The sequence below is a fragment of the Odocoileus virginianus genome, chromosome 22, assembly GCF_023699985.2.
Source record: "Odocoileus virginianus isolate 20LAN1187 ecotype Illinois chromosome 22, Ovbor_1.2, whole genome shotgun sequence".
NCBI lineage: Eukaryota > Metazoa > Chordata > Mammalia > Artiodactyla > Cervidae > Odocoileus > Odocoileus virginianus.
This window is the reverse complement of record NC_069695.1, coordinates 16,691,602-16,711,666: the sequence shown is the minus strand read 5'-3', so window position 1 is coordinate 16,711,666 and position 20,065 is coordinate 16,691,602. Positions and strand designations below refer to the sequence as shown.

Sequence of the window (20,065 nt, the reverse complement as noted above, 5' to 3'; positions counted from 1 at the left end):
TAGGAGTTTCTTTTGAATTGTTTACATCGAGATCTACAGGGCGGGATTAAGGATTTATCAAAAGAGGAGAGATTATGGGAAGTACAAAGAATTCTGACAGCCCTCAAGAGAAAACTGAGAGAAGCGAAAAGACAAGTGAGTAAATGTATTATTTTAGTATATCATGTTTATAATGAAATGTAAAAAGACTGTGCTGAAATCTTTTATATACCATTCTAAGTTATTTTTTTAATGTATGACAACAAATCCCTTTTGAAGGGAAGTTCCCTGGTGGGAGATTTGTTCACACGTTTCCAGTTCTGCATTATTGATCCTTCAGCTTGGTATCAGGGAAGTGCTCCCTTTAATTTAGGAAGTTGAGTTTTTGAATTAAACTGTTTGACTAAAAGATACCAGTTTTGTTGTTTCCGGCTTGGTTGGACCTGTAAACAGGTTTCCAGGGTGAGAAGCAGTCCAGTGGTGATACATTTCAAAGGCTCCTGGGGAATTGGAGGCCTTACACATGGAGGTACCGAAGGTCAGGAGGGGTTTTCTTTTCCTGGAAACAAGCAGGTGACATGTTCTGCCTGATGAACTTGGGGTTTGCAAGCCAGACTGTTGGTCTCCCTCTGGCTCAGTGTGTTGCTGGGCGCTGGGACTCTGTGAGTGTCCCAGCCAGTCTGAGGTTGAGGTCCCACATCTCTGGCCCCTCCTACACCCACGTGCAGAGTCAATACAGGGTCCAAAAGCACTTTCAAGGGACACAAGTTGGCATTTGTCAGACTGGGACCATGTGGTCTGTGGTGGTCGCAGTTGTGGTTCTGCTGAGAGACCAGACAGGGCAGTCCTCTATGGCTTGAGGGCTGGTGGTTTGCATGGACGTGGCAGTGTCTGTCAGAGAGGAGGCAGCGACGAGATGTCTGCCCTGCACTCTAGGACTGGCAGACGCCCTCTGTGCATTTTTCTATCTCCTTTTCCCCCTGCTTACCAGATTGTCTCTCTTTTGCTTACAGTGCCTGTTTTAAATTACTCCCTTCATGATTTGGCCTGAAATCAGGTTTTAGCGACAGACCCACCAGGCCTCGTGTGGTCATTGTCCACCGTGCGGTGTCACCCATCAGCCTTTAACACGGGGTCTTGACCCATGTGGGTGCGACTTTCTTTCTCTTGCTTCTGCACCCCTCTTAGATAAAGGAGCTGTGATGTAACAAACCAGAGCCAGGACAGAATGGAATGGCTTACCTCTGCTTTGCTAGTTTCTTGAAGCTGTCTTCATGTCTGCTTATTAATTCACAGAATGCGGCAAAGGTTCTATCAAGTCGATTTCAACTTTGAGGAATAAGTGACTTTTAAAGATTCATTATATTAACAGACTAAAAATAAGAAAAATGATAAGATCATATCAGTAGATGCAGAAAAAGTGTGTGGCAAAATTTGACATTTATTTCTTGATAAAAACTTTTCAGCCTGATAAACAGCATTTACAGGAAAAAACCTGTGATTTACATTGTACTTCATGGTAAAAGTCTGAATATTTTCTTCTGGGATTGATTGGGTATAGGAGCAAGGATTTCTGCTTTTACTGCTTCTGTTCAACGTTGTACTGGAGGGTGGTTTAGCCAGTGCAGCGAAACAAGAAAAAAAGGCATATGGATTGGAGAGAAATTAGTCTTTATACACAGATCATGTGATCATCTCTGTATAAAATCTTAAGGAATCTATACAAAATTGAATATGTGAGTTTAGCAATGCTCTAACATACAAGATCAGATATACATGTCTGTTGTATTTCTGTATGTTTGCAGTGAATTATTGGATAGTGCACCTAAAAAAAGAAGACATAAATGATTTAGAAATATGTTTATATCATAATATTGTTAAGATGTTAGGTTTTCCAAGTTGATCTGTGGATTCAATTTCAATCAAAATTTAAACAGGTGATTTTGGTAGAAATTAATAAACTTTTCTAAAATCTCTGTGGAAAAAAAACCTATGTGGAAATATAAATGATCTAGAATAGTCGAAACCATTTTGAAAAAGGACTACATTGGAAGATTCACACCACCTGATGAAGATTTTCTGTAAAGCTACAGTGATCAAGACAGTCAGTATTCAATAAGGATGGGCATACAGAATAGAAAGTCCAGAAACAGACCAACACATGTATGGGCGGGTAATTTTCAACAAAGATACTAAGACAATTGACTTAGGAAGTTTTTTCTTTTCAACAAATGGTGCTGTAACAATTGGATATCTATATGCCAAAAAAGAGAACTTTTTTTCCCCCTTTCCACACAACATGTTTAGAAATTAGTGCTTAATGAATCATAGACTAAGACTTAATAAACCAGAGAAGATCTTACTGACTTTGACTTAGGTGGTTATTTTTTTTTAATTGAAGTATAGTTGATTTAGTGTTGTTTTAATTACAGCAAAGTGAATCAGCCATGCACACACAGATACACATTCTTTTTCATATTCTTCTACATTATGGATTTTCAAAGGATATTGAATAGAGTTCCCTGTGCTGTACAGTAGGACCTTGTTGTTCATCCATCGTGCATGTAATAGTTGGCATCTGCTAACCCCAGCTTCGCAGCTGCTAACCTGCTATTCCTGCTAACCCTGCTAACCCTGCTAACCCCTATTCCTCCCTCGTGCTCCCATTCCCTTGGCAACCACAGGTCTGTTCTCTGTATCTGTGGGTCTTTTGCTGTTTCATAAATAAGTTCAAGTCATTTTAGATTCCATGTATAAGGGGACTGACTTTGCTTAGTATGATCATTTCTAGTTGCATCTATGTTGGTGCAAATGGCGTTACTGCTTTTAAATGGCTGAATAGTGTTCCATTGTATATGTGTTTATATATAGATATGTGGATATATATCTTCTTTATTCACCTGTCAGTGGCCATTTAGGTGGTTCCCATGTCTTGGCTGTTGTGAGTAGTGTTGCTGTGAACATTAGGGGTGCATGTATCTTTGTGAATTATAGATTTATCTGGATATAGGCCCAGGAGTGGGCTTACTGGATTGTATGACAACTCTTTTTTGGTATTTTGAGGAACCTCCATACTGTTTTCCATTGTGACTATACCAACTTAAATTCCCACCAACAGTGTGAGAAGGTTCCCTTTTCTCCACACCCTCTCCAGCATTTATTATTTGTAGACTTTTTAATGATGGCCATGCTAACCAGTATGAGGTGATACCTCATTGTAGTTTTGATTTGCATTTCTCTAATAATTAGCAATGATGATTTCATTTGCTTGTTGGCCATCTGTATGTCTTCTTTGGAGAAATGTCTATTTGGGTCTTTTGCCCATTTTTCAATTGGATTTTTGTGTTTTTTTTGTTATTGAGTTGTATGAGCTGTTTGATTCTTAAATAGGATAGAAAGATTGATGAACTATAAAAGAAAAATGTGGTAAACTGTATTTTATCAAAACACACTGTTCAAAAGACATTGTTAAAAAGATGAACGTGCAGGCCAGAGGCTGTGACATATTTGCAAAAAAACAGACACTTGATAAAGTTCTTGAACTAGAATATATTAAAAACTCTTTAGACTTAATAAGACAAGCCAAGTTTTTAAGTTGTATTTTTTTAGGGCAGTTTTAGGTTGACAGCCAAACTGAGGGAAAGGTACAGAGAATTCATACTCCTTTACCCCATATGCCTAGCTTCCTTCATTATTAATATCCTCCACAAGAGTGTATGATTATTACAATACAAATTCAATTTTAAAAACGCAAAAGTTTGAACAGCACTTAACTGAAGATCTTTACCAGAGAATATATATAGATGATAAAGAAGCACATGTGAAGATCGTTTGTCATTGAGGAAGAACAGACCACAGTCACAGTGAGAAACCACTGCATACCAGCCATAATGACCAGTATTAAAAATACCAAGTGTGGACAGGAATGTAGAGCAGCCGGAGCTCTGCTTGACTGATCTTGACTGTTTCAGTCATTTTGGAAAATAGTTTGGCAGTTTCTTTCAGAGTTAAACATCAGGTTATCACTGGCCCAGCAATCCCACTCCTAGGTATTTATCTAACAGAAGGCATATTCCCTCACAGAGCAGATACTTAGTGTTTTTTACAGGTCTGATTAGTAGCTCAAAAGTAGAAAGGACTGAAATGTCCACCAGCTGGTAAACGGATAAACAGACTGGGGTACATTCATATCCTTGCATATAACTCAGCAAACTACTGATACAACATAGATGAGTTGTGAAATTTAACGCGCCAGGAGAAAAACTGCTTACTGATTAATTCAGTTTTTATGAAACATAAAAGAAGGTGAGACCAGAGCAATGGAAAGCAGGTTAGTGGTTTCCAGGGGCAACTGGTGGCGGAGGAGCCCAAGGGTACTTTGTGGTATTGAAGATGTTCAGTGTTGTGGTAGACAGTGGCTACTTGACTGTGTACCGTTGGCAAAACCAACTAACTGTAGGCTTAAAGTAGATCCCCCTCCAAAAAGGAAGGATCACGGAAGGCAGTTTATATGGGAGGGTTCCAGAAATGCTGAGCACGTTAGCTGAAACTGAACATTTTCCTCCAGTGCATCCACAGTGTGAGATCCACACGTTACTGTTAAAGCCCAGTTAGCATCTGCCCCCCTGTCTGGAGATTCTGCTGGCTGTGTCACTCTTAGTTTTTCAGTTCTAGAAGCTGAGGAGGAAATTTTGGGAATGGGGACAGTGTAAGTTTGTTGACTGTGTTACAGTGGGCTGACCAGTGCTTTCATTTCTCTTGTTGGACAGGAATGTGAAACCAAGATTGCACAAGAAATAGCCAGTCTTTCAAAAGAGGATGTTTCCAAAGAAGAAATGAATGAAAACGAGGAAGTCATAAATATTCTTCTTGCCCAGGTAAGTGTAACTCCTCTCTTTCGCAAGATCTTTAAAAAAAAAGAAAAATATATATTTAAGGTATAAACATGATTTGATGCATCTCCACCCAGTGAAATAATTGCTACAGTCAGTTACCCTCTCACAGTTACCTTCTGTGATGAGAGCACCTGAAAGATACTCTCATGGCATAATCCAGCACTTAGTACAGTGTCATCAGCATTGCCTCTCTAGACAGTCCTTCAACACAAGTGCAGCTGTATTTTTTTTACCAGTACTTCCCTATTTTACTCACTTTCCAAGGTCTGGTAACCACGGTTGTACTCTCTGCTTCTATGAGTTCAACTTTTTCTTTGATTCCACAAATAATCAGTGAAATCATATGGTATTTGTCTTTTTCTGACTGGCTTATTTCACTTACCACCATGTCCTCCAGGTTCATCTGTGCTATTAAATGCCAGGAATTCCTTATGTCAGAATAATATTCATTACACATATATGTATGTTTATGTTTTCTATGTTTTTATATTTATGTGGGCATATGTATACTTAGGTATTATGAATATATGCATATCACATTATTATCCATTCATCCATCAACCATTGGGCTGTTTCCATATATTGACTGATATGAATAATGCTGCAGTGAACATCTCTCTTCAGTATCCTGTTTACATTTATATATTCAGAAGCTAGATTGCTAGAACTGTGATAGCTCTATTTTGTATTTTTGGAGGAACCTCCATGTTGTTTTCCACAGTCGCTGTACCAATTTATATTCCCGCTAACAGTGCACAAGGGTTCCTTTTCTCCTCATCCTCACCAACACTTGTTACCTCTTGTTTTTTTGATAAAAGCCATTCTGACAGGTATGAGGTGATATTGTGGTTTTCATTTGCATTTCCCTGATGATGAGTGACAGTGATCTGTTGGCCATTTCAATGTCTTCTTTTGAGAAATGTCAATTTAAGTCCTTTGCCCATTTTTTAATTGGGTTGTTTTCTTGCTGTAGAGTTGTTCAACTTCTTCCTATATATACGAATCCCTCATCTGATGTAAGGTCTGCAGTATTTTCTCTCATTCCGTAGGCTATCTCTTCACTCCATTTTCTTTGTTGTGTGGAAGCTTTTTAGTTTGATGCAGTCCCATTTGTCTATTGTATATTTGTGCTTTTCAGGTCATGTCTAAAAAAATTCTTGCTCAGGCCAGTGTTAAGAAACTCTTACTGTGTTTTCTTCTAATAATTTTATGATTTCAGGTCTTATATTTGTCTTTAGTCCATTTTGAGGTGATTGATGTGTGTGTAGTGAGAGAAGGTAAGGGTTGTTTCACTTTTTTGCCTGTGGAAAACCAGTTTCTCAACATTGTTTATTAAACAGACTGTTCTTTCTCCATTGTTTATTAGTGTCCTTGTCAAAGATCAGTTGACTGTGAATGTGTGGATTTGTTTCTGGACTCTGTTCTGCTCCATTGGTCTGTATGTATGTTTTTATGCCAGTACTGCACTGTTCTGGTTGTGGGGTGATGCCTTCAACTTTGTTCTTTTGTTTAAGATTGCTTTGGCTGAAAAAAAAAAAATGTTTGCTTTGGTTCTTACAGTCTTTTGTGGTTCTGAATGGATTTGAGGATTATTTTTTCTGTTTCTGTGGGAAACCTCAAAACCCCATTGGAATTTTGATAGAGATTCCAGTGAATGTGTAGATCACTTTGGTAGTATGAAAATTTTAACAATATTATTTCTTCTAATCTATGAACATGAGGTACCTTTCATTTTATATTTAGTGTCTTCAATTTCTTTCATCAATGTTTTATAGTTTTCAGTATATAGATATTTCACCTCTTTGTTTAAATTCATTCTAAAGTCTTTTTTTTTTTTTTTTTTTTTTTTTTAGTGCTATTGTAAATTTGTAAATGGATTTGTTTTCTGAATTTCTTTTTTGGATAGTAGTTCGTGTGTAGAAATGCAACTGGTTTTTGAATGTTGACTTTGTGTCCTGCAACTTTCCTAAATTTATTACTTCTAACAGTTATTTGATGGAATCTATGGTTTTCTGTGTATAAGATCATGTTGTCTGTAAACAGACAATTTTACTTCCTTACAGTTTGGACACCTTTGTTTCCTGTTCAGTTACTCTGGCTGGTACTTCAGTACGGCATAACCAGAAGTGGTGAGACTGGGCCTATTGTCCTCTCTCTGATCTTAGAAGAAAATACTTTCAGCCTTTCACTGGGGTACCATGTTACCTGTAGTAGGCCTGTCATCAGCATATCATGTCAACCTATTCCTTTTATACTCACTTTGTTGAGTTTTTATTGTGAAAGGATGTTGAATGTTTTCAAGTGCTTCTTTGAATCTTTTGAGATATGATTTTTATCCTTCATTTTGTTAATGTGGTGTATCACATTCATTGATTTGTGTTGAACCATCCTTGTATCGCAGAGATAACTAAAGCCCTACAAGTTTTAGTCCTTTTCTGTCATGCCTACCAGGGACATGTAACTCTTCTCCTCTGAAGAGAGAGTGAGGTCCCAGATGCATCTTTATTTTAGCGTTTTCAGCCTGGTTTTTCTTGTAACATTAGCTTTCATAAAAAGGATGAGCACCTTTGTTTAGAAACGCTGGGGACTGTGAGGAGCACAGCTCTGAGAGAGGTTTCTTATACACACTGGAGACTTCAGGCCATTGACTTTAAAGTGAACTTGACCGCAGCGCCTTTCATGTTTGATCACAGGTTCTTATCCTCCTGCTACTAGTTTGGAAAGAAATGTAGGCCTTGGCTGCTTCCAGCTCATTTCTGTAGCTTTCCATCTCTGTTCTCTCCTAAGTTTTGTCTGCTGTGGTTCTTTTCTCTGGATTGGAGGGGCTAGCTAGATCCTGGACAGATGTCAGTTTTAGAAATGCATATTCTGTTAAGGGAGAATATTTACTGATTAAATATTGTCCCTGGGGACATGGGTTGAGAGGACAGTGGCTTGTGTTGAGGAGGAAAGATTTCTTCTGTGAACACTTTTCCATCACCAGCTCTGCTTTCAGGTGATACTGACAACAGCTGCACATCGCTGGGGCCTTTCTTCCCTGGTGACACTGTTGAAGGCCCCTGTGGCCCTCAGACAGACTGTCTGTGAGAAGGTGTTCTGAAAGGCTGGGGGTAAAAACAGAGTCACTCGTACTCTGCTGTGTGCCTGCCGCCTGGCCTCTTGTAGATCCTTTGCATAACAAGGATTCCTAAGTAGCGTTTTTTTGTCGAGGAAAATCTAGTCATTCCTCCCAAACAAGTTAGTCTACCTTTTCTCAAAGCTAGTCTTGAAATTAGGGAAACTGGGTATTTTAGGGGTGTGCAGTACAAGCTTTCCTGTAATGTGTGTGTTAACGTGTATGAAGTGTGAAGTGTTAGTCACTCAGTCCTGTCCAACTCCCAACTCTTGGTAACTCCAAAGCCTGCCTGTAGCCTGCCAGGCTCCTCTGTCCATGGGATTTCTCAGACAAGAATACTGGAGTGGGTTGCCAATTCCTTCTCCAGGGGATGTTCCCCACCCAGGGATGGAACCCTGGTCTCCTGCATTACAGGCATATTCTTTACTACCAGAGACGCCCCACTGTTTTGTGTATGGGTGTAAATAGTTCAGGGCAGCAGAGGAGACCCCAGAAGAGCGACCTTTCCTAGACTTTTAGAGGTGCTCACCAGTGTCACTGCTTTAGGAGAACGAGATCCTGACTGAGCAGGAGGAGCTCCTAGCCATGGAGCAGTTCCTGCGCCGACAGATTGCGTCGGAGAAGGAAGAAATCGAGCGCCTCCGGGCAGAGATCGCCGAGATCCAGAGGTGAGGGACAGGGGTCGGGGCTCCGCTTGGACTCTGGGGAGAGCAGGGCCGTCCAGCCTCAGCCCTTCCTGTTACGGGGCCAGGCAGAGCGACCCCTTCCATACCTAGAAAGCTGGGCAGTCCGGAAGCTGACTACCAGCCTGTATGTGAGGGTGAGTCAGGCGCTCCCCGCCCCGTCTGTCCCCGCACAGCCGCCAGCAGCACGGCCGCAGCGAGACCGAGGAGTACTCGTCGGACAGTGAGAGCGAGAGCGAGGACGAGGACGAGCTGCAGCTCATCCTGCAGGATCTGCAGCGGCAGAACGAGGAGCTGGAGGTGCGCATGCGCGGGCCTGCCACCCTTGGGAGTGTGAGGGGTCCGCATCGTGCTTATCGTTCTCGCTCCTCGTCTCACACGGGCCTATGGGCCTGGGCTGCTGTCCCTCTCTCTCCGGCAGGGGCTGGGACACAACAGAGAACCCCACCCAGGACCCCCCACTGGGGGTTGCTGGCCCCAGAGCCATTTGGGGGGCCGGGCGACAGGCCCCGGACAGCAGCTCGCTCTGCCCCACAGTTTACAGATCGTGTTAGTGCTGAGCAGGAAAACAACCCCAGGAAGGAGGGAGCCCCCCCGGGTCCACAGAGGGACAGTGGCTCAGCCTGACCGTTTCCGGGGTCTCGACCCCTCGCTGACGGGCCACTGCGTCTGTTCCTGCAGATCAAGAACAACCACCTGAACCAGGCCATTCACGAGGAGCGCGAGGCCATCATCGAGCTGCGGGTGCAGCTTCGCCTGCTCCAGCTGCAGCGCGCGCGCCCCGAGCCCCTGCCGGAGCCCGAGCCCAGTGCCAGGGAGCCGCCCCCGCCCCCGGCCGCCAAGGAGCAGGCGAGGCCGTCGCCCGGCAGGGAGCGGAAGGAGACGCCCATCTGAGAGCTAGCCGGCCCGCGCGGGCCTCCGGAGACGGAGACTGCTGGTTGGCACACCGGTGTCCTAGACAGTGGCTTCTTGGAAGAGTCATTTCCTTTGTTAACTTAAATAACTATTTTAACCCTTGAGTGGCTTCTTTTTAAACCAAAAATCGTCTTTCTTTGCTTTTTTATTACGGCAGAATCAGGATTTTTCTCTCGTTCATGGGGGAGCCACATGGGGCCGCCCCGCCCGCCACGTCCCCAGGATCTCGCTGCCGCCACTCGCCTGTGCCTTCACACCTCCGCGGTGCGGGTCCTGGGGGCCTCCTTCCTGAACGGCCGGCCCCACCCACCCTCCCCTCTCAGCCCCGCCCGAGTCACCGCGGTGGCCTGGGTCGTGGGAGGACCCGGGGCGTCCACACAGCATGTTTCTTCGACCTTCCATTAGGACAGAGCGCCGTGGGTGGCTTGCTCGGGCCCGAATGTAAGCATGTCTGCCTGCATAAAGCCATATCGATGGGTAACCACGCGCTCACACAGGATTGCAGTCAGTGTCCACACAGGCTCGGCGAACTGCTGCTGGACGCCCGGTGGGCCAGGCTGAGTACTAGGAATCGGACTTCCTCGGGAGTCAGCCGTGGTCCTGACCCTCCCCCTCCCCCCACGACCTTGGTTACCCTAGGCGTCCGGCTCACAGGCACCGGGGTCCAGTGCTGCTGGGTCCGAGTAAGTGGCTCCAAGAGGCTCTGGACTGTGAAGACAAACCCACACGTCCTGGTGATGGAAACACCCCATGAGGGCGCATCCTCTTCTCCTGGTTAGTATTTATTTCAGCACCTGGTTAATGCGGTTTTTTATTCTCTACCTATTGCACTGTTGTGACTTGTTGGCCATTATTTGATTTTTGTACGAAAAAAAAGCTTTGTTATAGAAATCAGCATACTATTTTTTTAAACCTGGAGAGAAGATATTATGGTGACTGAAAATATGGTCAGGTGTCAAATATAAATGTATAAAAGCCTTCTTGCTGTCCTGTCGGTCATATTACATTTATTTTATATTTGCTGGCAATACTGAAGGTTTCTTTTTTGTTTGTGTAAACTCTTAATTTCTATCATGGTGTCATGAATTTTTAAAATCAGTATTTCATTACAGTTGTCTCAGCGTTGGTTAACTAATTTTTGCCAGGACCATTATTGATCAAGCAAATAAATTCAACAGCCATTTGAGGGAGAACAAAAGCTTCTTGTTTTCTGTACCCGTTCTTTCTTTGAAATACCTGAGTGCACTGTAGCTGGTCTGATATGCCTTCAAGGTCCACAAGTGAGCAGGATGTTTTGTGTTAACTCACTTTGTGTCCCCTTCCCCACCCGGCTGGTGCTGAGTGGGTGTCTGGCTGCCTGGACTGGATCTGCAGTGGCTTCTGTGAGTGATGCCTGGTCAGCTGGCCCAGTTGGGCAGGAAGGTGGGTTGTGACCAGGTTACTGTCTTGTAGGTGATGGCAGGGGTCTGTCTGTCCAGTGGGTCACCTTTTTGGTGCAGGTCACATGATTCCAGACTGATGGTTTCAGTCTTGGGTTCTGGGGGAGCCAACACTGATAGTCTCAAGTTTGGTGAAGGCGGGGCTTCCTTTAGGTGACTCTGCTTTGGGCCTGCTAACTTATCTTTTAATCAGACTCTCAGCCTGAGAATCCTGATTGAGATTTAAGGCACTGGCGCTCCTCTCAGCTGCTGCATTGGAGTTTGCGCCAGTTGTGCTGAATCTGTGGCATTCACAGGTCCTGACCTTGGTTCACAGTCTAAGTTGGTGGTTCTTTCTGCTCCTCTTCTCTTGTTGCTCCAGTCTGAGGGAGAGCTTGGTCGGCTTGGTGGTGAGTGCTGCAGACATACATTAAGGCTTTCCCAGCAGGATCACCACCAGTGAGTGTCTGGGGCCGTGAGACCTACACCAAAATCACATAAGTCAGGAAAGAGCCTGCTGAAGACAATACTTGATGCAGTCCAGCGGCTTGTTCAGTGACCTCAGGGAGCTGAGTTTCCACTTCCCCAGGGCTGTTAATCCAGACGCAGCAAGCAGTGTTGGCCAGAACAGACACCTCAGTGCTCAGCTAAAGGTAATTGCTCACTGTCCTGGAGTCAAGAACAATTCTGGGGATTTTGTTGGGCAGCGTCTGCAGTGTCTTGAAGAGTTTAGGAGTGGTTCCTGACCACAGCCTCATCTTGCACTTTCTCCTAGCCAGGGCAGTGGAGAGCTGCCAAGGGAAGGGATTTTTGAATCACGAATGCCTTCTGCTAACTGTGGCTTAGTCTGAGGCTCAGGAGGGGAAATGCCACGATCTGCAGGCTTCCCAGTTGTTTTTGTGCTGGTGTCACTTTCTCCGCCCACTGCCTAGATGTAGTAGTCCCTCGGCTTGGGGGTTGTCAACCACAGATGGAGAGAGAGACCCAGGGTCTTGATATGATAGAGAGAAGGCCGAGTTTGCTCCAGGGAAACTGTTGCTCTGGGCATCAGGGCGGAGTTTGTGATGAACAGAACTATAGGATCTTCAGACACGTGTCAGACCCTGCGACAACAGCATTCTCTTTCCAGGCTGGAGAAGCGCTCACAGAACGTGAGTAGAAGGGTCATAGAGGGAAGGAGGAGTGGAGAGAAATGTTCTCAGCCCTCCTAGGAGGGAGTATCCTACCATGATGGCAGCTGCTTCTCTTCCTGGTTGGTTTGATTCGTAGTCTCCAACATTTGCACAGGACCAGATGTCTGGGGGGGCCTTCAGGTGTGAAATCCACAGCCGAGGTTCCACACCTTGTAACTTCCACACCTAGTGGTCAAGAGTCTCCTGTAGGGTGCTTTCCATAAATCTGCCCTTTCCAAAAGCATACCCGTAAAACAGTAACTGTCTGTAAAGGACAAAAGACTGAGAAATGTCCGTGATTAAAGAGCTGACGAGGTTTCATTTGATAAGGAAATGCAGTTATTTCTGTGGCATACAATACTCTCACTATCCAATGATTATCCTAAAGTATTGATACATTTCTAGAAACTTCAGACAATTTCTGGAATACATACTAGGAACATATGTTGATACAAATATACCTAAGAAGGTTTATCATTATCATTTCTTCCCACATATTATATCAACTAAACCCAAGTATTTAACATCTTATTTACAAGATGAGAGGCAAATCTTTTGATTTCCCAGAGGGCTCCTGGAAAACATGAGTTTACTTTGAGATCAAAAGAATCTCAGTAGTTTTTTTTGTTTGTTTTTAAATTTCTTGGCTACAGCATGAGGGATCTTAGTTCCCCACCCTGGGATGGAACCTGCGCCCCTTGGAGTGGAAGCGTGGAGTCCATCTATTTAGTAATTTGATGAGAAAATGTCAAAAGGATTGAACATTTAATTCAGTAGGATCACAGATCATTGATACAATGGTACTTGTCTATTTAAGCAAGGTGACAGTAGCAGATATTAAAGGGAAATACAAAAGTTTACCTTAAAAGTTAGTGTTCTTAATGTTTAGAAGACTGGGTTTTGTTAAGTGAAGATCTGATAAAAACAATATGAAACAGTCAGTTATTCTGGTAACATACAAAATTTTTGCTGTCCACATAGATTACTTAAAAGGTAAAACAAACACAAACTCTTTCTTTACAATATCTTATAAACAGCAGAACAATAGTTGAAGAGGACTTTTTATCCTTTTAACAGAGGGAAAAGTCAAATTCTAATTTTGCACCTGTGTATTTTGCTAGTAAAACTAATTTTTTAAGAAAAACTTTAATCCATTTCAGTCTTAGCCTGCTTGACCACATACACACTTCCTTTTCCACAGACATTGTGCATCCAGGCTCTGTCCCAGATTTTCTCCTCTTCCTCATCCTGAGACTGTCATTTTATTTTCCTTATCTACTTTTCATACAGTTTCCTTTCACCCTTACTATCTGAGTAGTTTTAATGACTTAGTGATTAGAGTTTTTAACCCTTAGAATCCTTACTTCTTAGTGAACACTACCTTAGCACTAGCATTCTGTGGACTGGCAAGTTAATAATAATTTTATAATTTCTAGAAGCACATGTATCCTTTAATTTTCCAATGTGGCACAAAACTTGCTTACAGAGAGACCCAAATATCTTTAGTTCCTCCATAAAAGCCAAAAGTGGATAAAAATTTGTTCAGTAATTAATGTGTTAGAATTTTTATCTTATTTGGAAATGATCTAGATATTCATTGATACCTAATGAATGTCCATCACTTAACTTCTCTCAGTATAACTTTAAGGTTTCAAGTTACCAAAAAGATTTTGGAAACTATTTTTAAGTAGACATACTGGTAAAGTATAACTGTTGTTGGAAAGTTTATTTATAAACTTTTTATCTTGCCTCTATTTAATTCACTTGTTCTCAACAATTATGTTCAGTCATGAAAATCTCACTAAGTTATCTTTCTTGCCGACAAATTCTGTAAGAGAGATGACAGCTTACTTTTTAGTAAACCTAGGTAGAATAAAAATATATTTTATGCCAATAACTTTAATGACATGCCTGTTTCCCTTAAAGCAACAGTCTTAAACTAACTTTTATTTACTGAATATTATCCTAGATCATATGAACCTGAAAAACACTTAGGTTAGTTTCAGTATTTCTGAGAATATATGATTTATGTAACATCTGTCTATAAAACCTAATTAAATAGAGCTCTTTACAAATTAACTCTGGCAATACCATTTGGAGGTAGACATACATACAGACAGACATAAGGAGATACCTTGTAGTGTTTGTTTTAAAATTTTAGCCATTATTAAAGACACTGTAAAATTTCTAGAAGAGAACAGAGACAAAACATTCTCTGACATAAATTATACCAATGTTTTCTTAGGTCAGTCTTCCAAGGCAATAGAAATAAAAATAAAATGGGACTTAATCATAAGCTTTGGCACAGCGAAGGAAACCATAAACAAAATAAAAAGACAACCTACAAAATGGGAGAAAATACTTGCAAATGATGTGGTCAACAAGGGTTTAACTTCCAAAAGTGTATAAACAGCTCACACAACTCAACAACAAAAAAAACACAAATAATCCTATCCAACAATGGGCAGAAGATCTAAAACAACATTTCTCCAAAGAGGAAACACAGATGGCCACTCTGCACATTAGCTAGCTCATCACTGCTAATTATTAGAGAAATGGAAATCAAAACTTAATGAGGTACCACCTCACAGCCGTCAGAATGGCCATCATTAACAAGTCTCAAAATGCTGGGGAAGGTGTGGCAAGAAGGGAACCCTCCCACACTGTTGGTAGGAATATAAACTGGTACAGGTTCCTTAAAAAACTAAAAAATATAATTACTATATGATCTAGCAGTTGACTCTTGGGCATATATCCAGACAAAACTATGATTCAAAAAGATACATACGCCTCTATGTTCATAGCAGCATTATTTACAATAGCCAAGACATGGTAATAACAAGCTAAATGTCCATCAACAGAAGAATGGATAAAGATGTGGTACACATATACAACAGAAGATTATTATTCAGCCATGAAAAGTGAAAGTTGCTCAGTCTTGTCTGACTCTTTGCAACCCTATGGACTATAGAGTCCATGGAATTCTCTACCAGAATACTGGAGTGGGTAACTTCTCCCTTCTCCGGGGCATCTTCCCAACCCAGGGATCAAACCCAGGTCTCCCTCATTGCAGGTGGATTCTTTACCACCTGAGCCACAAGGGAAGCCCAAGAATACTGGAGTGGATAGACTATCCCTTCTCCAGCAGATCTTCTTGAACCGGGGTCTCCTTCATTGCAGGCAGATTCTTTACTGAGCTATGAGGGAAGCCCATAAAAAAAGCACAAAATAATGCAATTTGCAGCAACATGGATGCAATTAGAGATTATTATGCTAAGTAAGAAAAAGATAAATATGTTACCACTTACACATATAATCTAAAATATGACACAAATGAATTTATCCATGAGACACAAACTCAGAGAACAGACTTGTGGTTTCCAAGGGGGAGGGAGGGATTGGACAGTTGGGATTAGCAGATGCAAACTATTACATGTATGATGGATAAACAAGTTCCTACTGTATACAGCACAGGGAACTGTATTAACCACAGTGGAAAAGAATTTTTTTTTAAAAAGATGTATATATATGTATAACTGAATCACTGCTATACAGTGGAATATAACACAGCCCTAGTCTTCAGAAGCCTCTCCTCTGATGAGAACTGCTTAGAGAAACCAGGGAGAGTTACTTACACCCCCAGAGGTACAGAGAAAGAATGTAAGCCCCCTCTTTTTGATGTCTGCAAGCCTTCTGAGGTGAACAGGGAGGTTTGAGGACTGGTGAAAAAGCACAGGTGGAGGTTTGGTTTGTCTCTAGAGCTGCATTACTGTTCTTGGGAAGACTTGGTTTGTAAGACAAGTGCAGTTGTTAAATTCTTCCAAGAGGTGGGTGGGAACTTGAATGGTACCAAGGTGCTGCCCACCCTTCCAACTACATCATGTTCTGTTTGCTTCTTCATATCAGCGAGAAGGTCAGTCAAGTTGAAAATCAAAAGCTCCCATGTCCTAGGTTTAGAACTGTGTATCTTTGCAGAAGGACTTACTAAAACATTCCAAAGGCTTCAGAATGTTTTTCTTTTCCTGTGGGTATACAGTTTCATTCCAGCTTTGGAGAGAAGGCTTAAAAAAAGTTCATATTAGGCTCTGAATATCAGCTTCTAATTTGGCCAACTTCTGACCATAGAGCTACTTAGAAAAAAAAAAAAAAACTTTCCAATATCTTGTCCAGGTTCAGTAAATATTTCTGACAGTGAGCAACCCCCAAAATTACAAGGGTGTCCCCAAAGAGGGTGCAACAGATGCCCCCAAAATCCAGAGCCACCCCTAAAGGGCCCAAAGGAGGAACTCTTTAGATGATTCCCCTGACAGCTGGCCAGTCACTAGGACCCTAGCAGCAAATGGGGTGCGGCCCTCACTTCTGCCTGATCGCCAACCTGATGGCAACTAAGCCAAGTTCTCAGGACACAAAATGAGACCAGTAAGAAGGTAACATCTGTCCCTGGGAGAAAAAAGGTCAACCACTACTTAACATCTGTCCCTGGGAGAAAAAAGGTCAACCACTACTGGGTACCCGAAAGCACAATCACATATCACAGGTACCACTTAATTCTCATGAGTATTCTCTGCCTGCTAGTCTGGATCTGGAAAGCAGGTGACAACAGAACACTTTACCTTCCTCCCCACCGGGCACCGTGGTGGATCTTGGCAGAGCTGGCTTTGGCAGAATTCTCACACTTTGCCGGCTTCTCCAGTTTCCCCAAGGGTTTCCGCTGCAGGCTCTGGCATGAGTTGTGTCTGGTGGTGTCTTCCTGGTCAATGGACGCTGTAGAGGAGGAGACAGAAACTCCTCTAGGTTAAAAGCTCTCTTCTATAGACGCTGATTCAGGATCACCTTCAGTACCATTAACCAGCTTATTCATCCTTAGATCATTACTCACCTGAGGCCTCATGGACCCAGCTGATCCGCAGTCAGACCCGGTTTAACCACAGATGTGGTTGGCTCACAAGTCAGACCCAGTCGAAACTGGACCCAGTCCTGTTTCTCAGTTCGACCTAGTCTGACACCAGCCGATTTCTAGGACCCCAACCAGAAGAAGAGATGTTCAGATAGAATCTGACAGCTCAGGATGCCAAAGCTGTGGGGCTCAGTGAGTACCTGCGCCTGGGTGTTGTGCTCCCGGGACCATCGGGGGCTCCTCTGGGCCCCACTTCTGATGCCACAACTGTTACAGGAACTGGGGCCTAGAAAAACATTGAAAGATTTGAATAAAAGTGACTTGACTCAGGCAGCATGCACTCTAGCAGCTAAAAGGAGTTCCAAGGAGCAGGAACAGGAAGTCACCTTAGGCTGAAGGTGGGTGGGTTATCATGAGGTCATCACAGCAGACCTGGAGACGGGGTGGCTTTGGTTGAGGCCACCCCAGTAAGGAGAATATTGCAATAAAACAAGTCACAGGAAGGCTTTGGTTTGCCAGTGCTTGTAAAAGTTAGGTTTACATTACACTGTTAAGTGTGCAATAAATAGCATTTTGCATAAAACAACGTACATGCCTTAATTTTTTTAAGTTGCTATTGGGTAGACCTGCTTGACTCAAGGCTGCCACAAACCTTCAGTTTATTAAAAGAAAGAAAAAAGCAATATCTGTCGAGCACAATGAAATGAGGTGTGCCTGTACTTGCCTTTAGGAGATGTCGGGGATCGTCAGGTGCTTCCTGATTGACTGGCTTAAGATTCATTTCTGGGAGAGCTGGAGCTGTGGTTAATTCAGGCCAGGGCTGTGCATAAACCTCTCTCCATCTGGGGCCCGAGTAGAGACCGAGGCTCAGAGCCTCTGGGTGTAGCTGCCACCACCGTGCGTCCCCTGAGAGCGAGAGGGCACGAGGTGGCGCTGGCTGGCAACCTGGGCCCCAACCTCCGACGGGATCGGAAGAGCTGGGCGTGGGGGACAGGGACAAGCGTGGTGCTCATCTGTGTCCCAGGCCTCACAGCTGCAGGCACCACTGCACATCCCGGCTGCAACTGGAGAAAGCAAGGGCTGTGCTCTGGGGGTCGAAGGGTGGGGGTGAGGTGTTGGCAGCCTTCTTAAGGAAGGCCCACCCCAAACTCCAGCGCTTCTCACGTGGGGATAAAAAAGTGTATTCTTTACTGCTGTGAGGTTAACTCGACGCTGTGGGCTTCAGACGAGGGGCGGCAGTGCGGAAGGGCCTGTGCGTCCTCTGGATGAAACAGCTTGGCTGGTGGCGGGGCACCCCTCTGGCGACAGAGGCCCTGAGCAGAGGCGTGGCTCCCAGCTGTCTGTTGACATCGGTTGGCCTTACCAAGAGGCAGCCGTGTACACAGGCGCCCTGTTGCAGTGGAATTTCAGGTCAGCCATGACTAGTGTTTGAATGTAAGATTGTGCCACACTTCATTGGGTGTCCTGGTTTTTTTTTTTTTTTTTTTTCCTCCTGAGCCTTTTTGCCTAAAGCAGTGATCTCAAAAGCTGTCTTTACTGGCTTTCCTCTTCTCTTTTGTATGTTTATTTTCAGTCTGGCATGCCCTGCCTTAAGGGCCCAGGTGGCACTGATGAAGAACCTGCCTGCCAATGCAGGAGACATTAAGAGACAGGTTCGATCCCTGGGTTGGGAAGATGCCCTGGAGAAGGGAATGGCAACCCACCCCAGTATTCTTGCCTAGAGAATTCCATGCACAGGGGAGCCTGTCAGGCTATGGTCGCAGAGTAGGACAAGACTAAAGCGACTTAGCCCAGCTCAGTGCTGCCTTAGCATCTCAAGAAGCGACTGGGCTGATGACCCTGATACAAAAGGCTAAAGAGGTCCCTAGCGGTGTGCAGGTCAGAGCTGGCGATACTTGGGGGAGATAGGTTGGGGGAGGTGGGGGGACCCAGTGTAGTGAGTGCAGGAGAACACGCACAGCCTGCTGACGGCTCGAGCAGGTGGGCCTGGGGGAGCGGAACGGATTACAACTGCCCGGGTTTGGCTCTTGGCCTTGCGCGTAAAAGCATGGGGATACCCACTGAGCGGGCGCCCCAGGGCTGCCGCTGCCGCCTGGGGGCTGTACTGAGGCACCGGAGAAGCCGCTATCATAGCCGCGCGCAGCCTGTGCCCGCCGGGCCTGCTGCCTCCCGTGCTGCAGGAGGGCGGCCCTGGGAACCCCGGCTCTGGGCTCAGGCCCCGCAGCTCAGCTCTGCGCTGCCATCGCAGCTGCTGTGGCTGTGACTCCCTGTCACCTATGGGTATGACACCCAGAGCATCGCCAAGCACCGACTTGCAGCTGAGGAAACCAAATGCAAATGCTGAGTGCGGAACAGTCGTCTGATTCTGTGCTGTTGGGGGTTGAAAAGAAAGCTATGGAAAGAGTGTTAATCTGGGTAAGGCAAGATCCCACAGCCACGGGGTCCCCCTGCTCTGGTAGGAGCGCTGGCTTTCAGGCCCCACCCAGACCTGCTGGGTCACTGGCTTCATTTTCATGGGCTCCAGGGTGACTGAACGCACAGCGATGTTTGAGCAGCACTCTCCTAAATCACCTACTCAAGATACTTGAAAGCCAAAACACACTAAGAGTCCAGAAAAATTTCCAAAATGAAGGACCATCCAAGACATGTCAGGTGGCAGCCTCACCATGAGCGCGCGCGCGCACACACACCTTTTCCTGTTCTGTCTGAGCCACAGGGAACGTCCTCCAGGCCTGGCACCGCCTGCTGTGAGGCCATCCTCCCCTGGGCGTCTGCCTGGGGACCAGTCCCCACACTGTGCTTTGCCCACCCACTCTCGCTGGGACACCTTGGGATGAGCCGTCGCCCAGTGCAGGAGCGGCTGATGGCCTCTGCCGTGGAGCATCTGAAGACACCACGCCCCCCCCCAGGAGACGTCTGCAGCCAATCAACCACCACTGCTGACTCCTGAACACGAAACACAGCTGATGAGGGTGAGAGAGTCATGTGGTT

At 44.4% G+C, this 20,065-nt stretch overlaps 1 protein-coding gene and 1 long non-coding RNA gene across 2 annotated transcripts in view; one reads left to right on the top strand and one right to left on the bottom strand.

Annotated features, from left to right (window-relative positions):
* Positions 1 to 10,785, top strand: part of RALBP1 (ralA binding protein 1) — a 41,361-nt gene extending 30,576 nt beyond the window's left edge. Inside the window, exons 6-10 of the mRNA XM_070452658.1 lie at positions 4 to 135; positions 4,749 to 4,856; positions 8,536 to 8,657; positions 8,849 to 8,972; positions 9,354 to 10,785. Coding sequence (XP_070308759.1) covers positions 4 to 135; positions 4,749 to 4,856; positions 8,536 to 8,657; positions 8,849 to 8,972; positions 9,354 to 9,566 — 699 coding nt within the window. The 3' untranslated portion in view covers positions 9,567 to 10,785. The remainder of the gene's footprint in view (positions 1 to 3; positions 136 to 4,748; positions 4,857 to 8,535; positions 8,658 to 8,848; positions 8,973 to 9,353) is intronic.
* On the bottom strand, positions 10,460 to 19,193 carry LOC139030372 (uncharacterized). The gene is made up of 2 exons (XR_011482717.1): positions 17,057 to 19,193; positions 10,460 to 16,941 (listed from the first exon to the last, which is right to left on the bottom strand). It is a non-coding gene; the product is annotated as an uncharacterized lncRNA (long non-coding RNA).
* Positions 19,194 to 20,065: the final 872 nt, after the last annotated feature.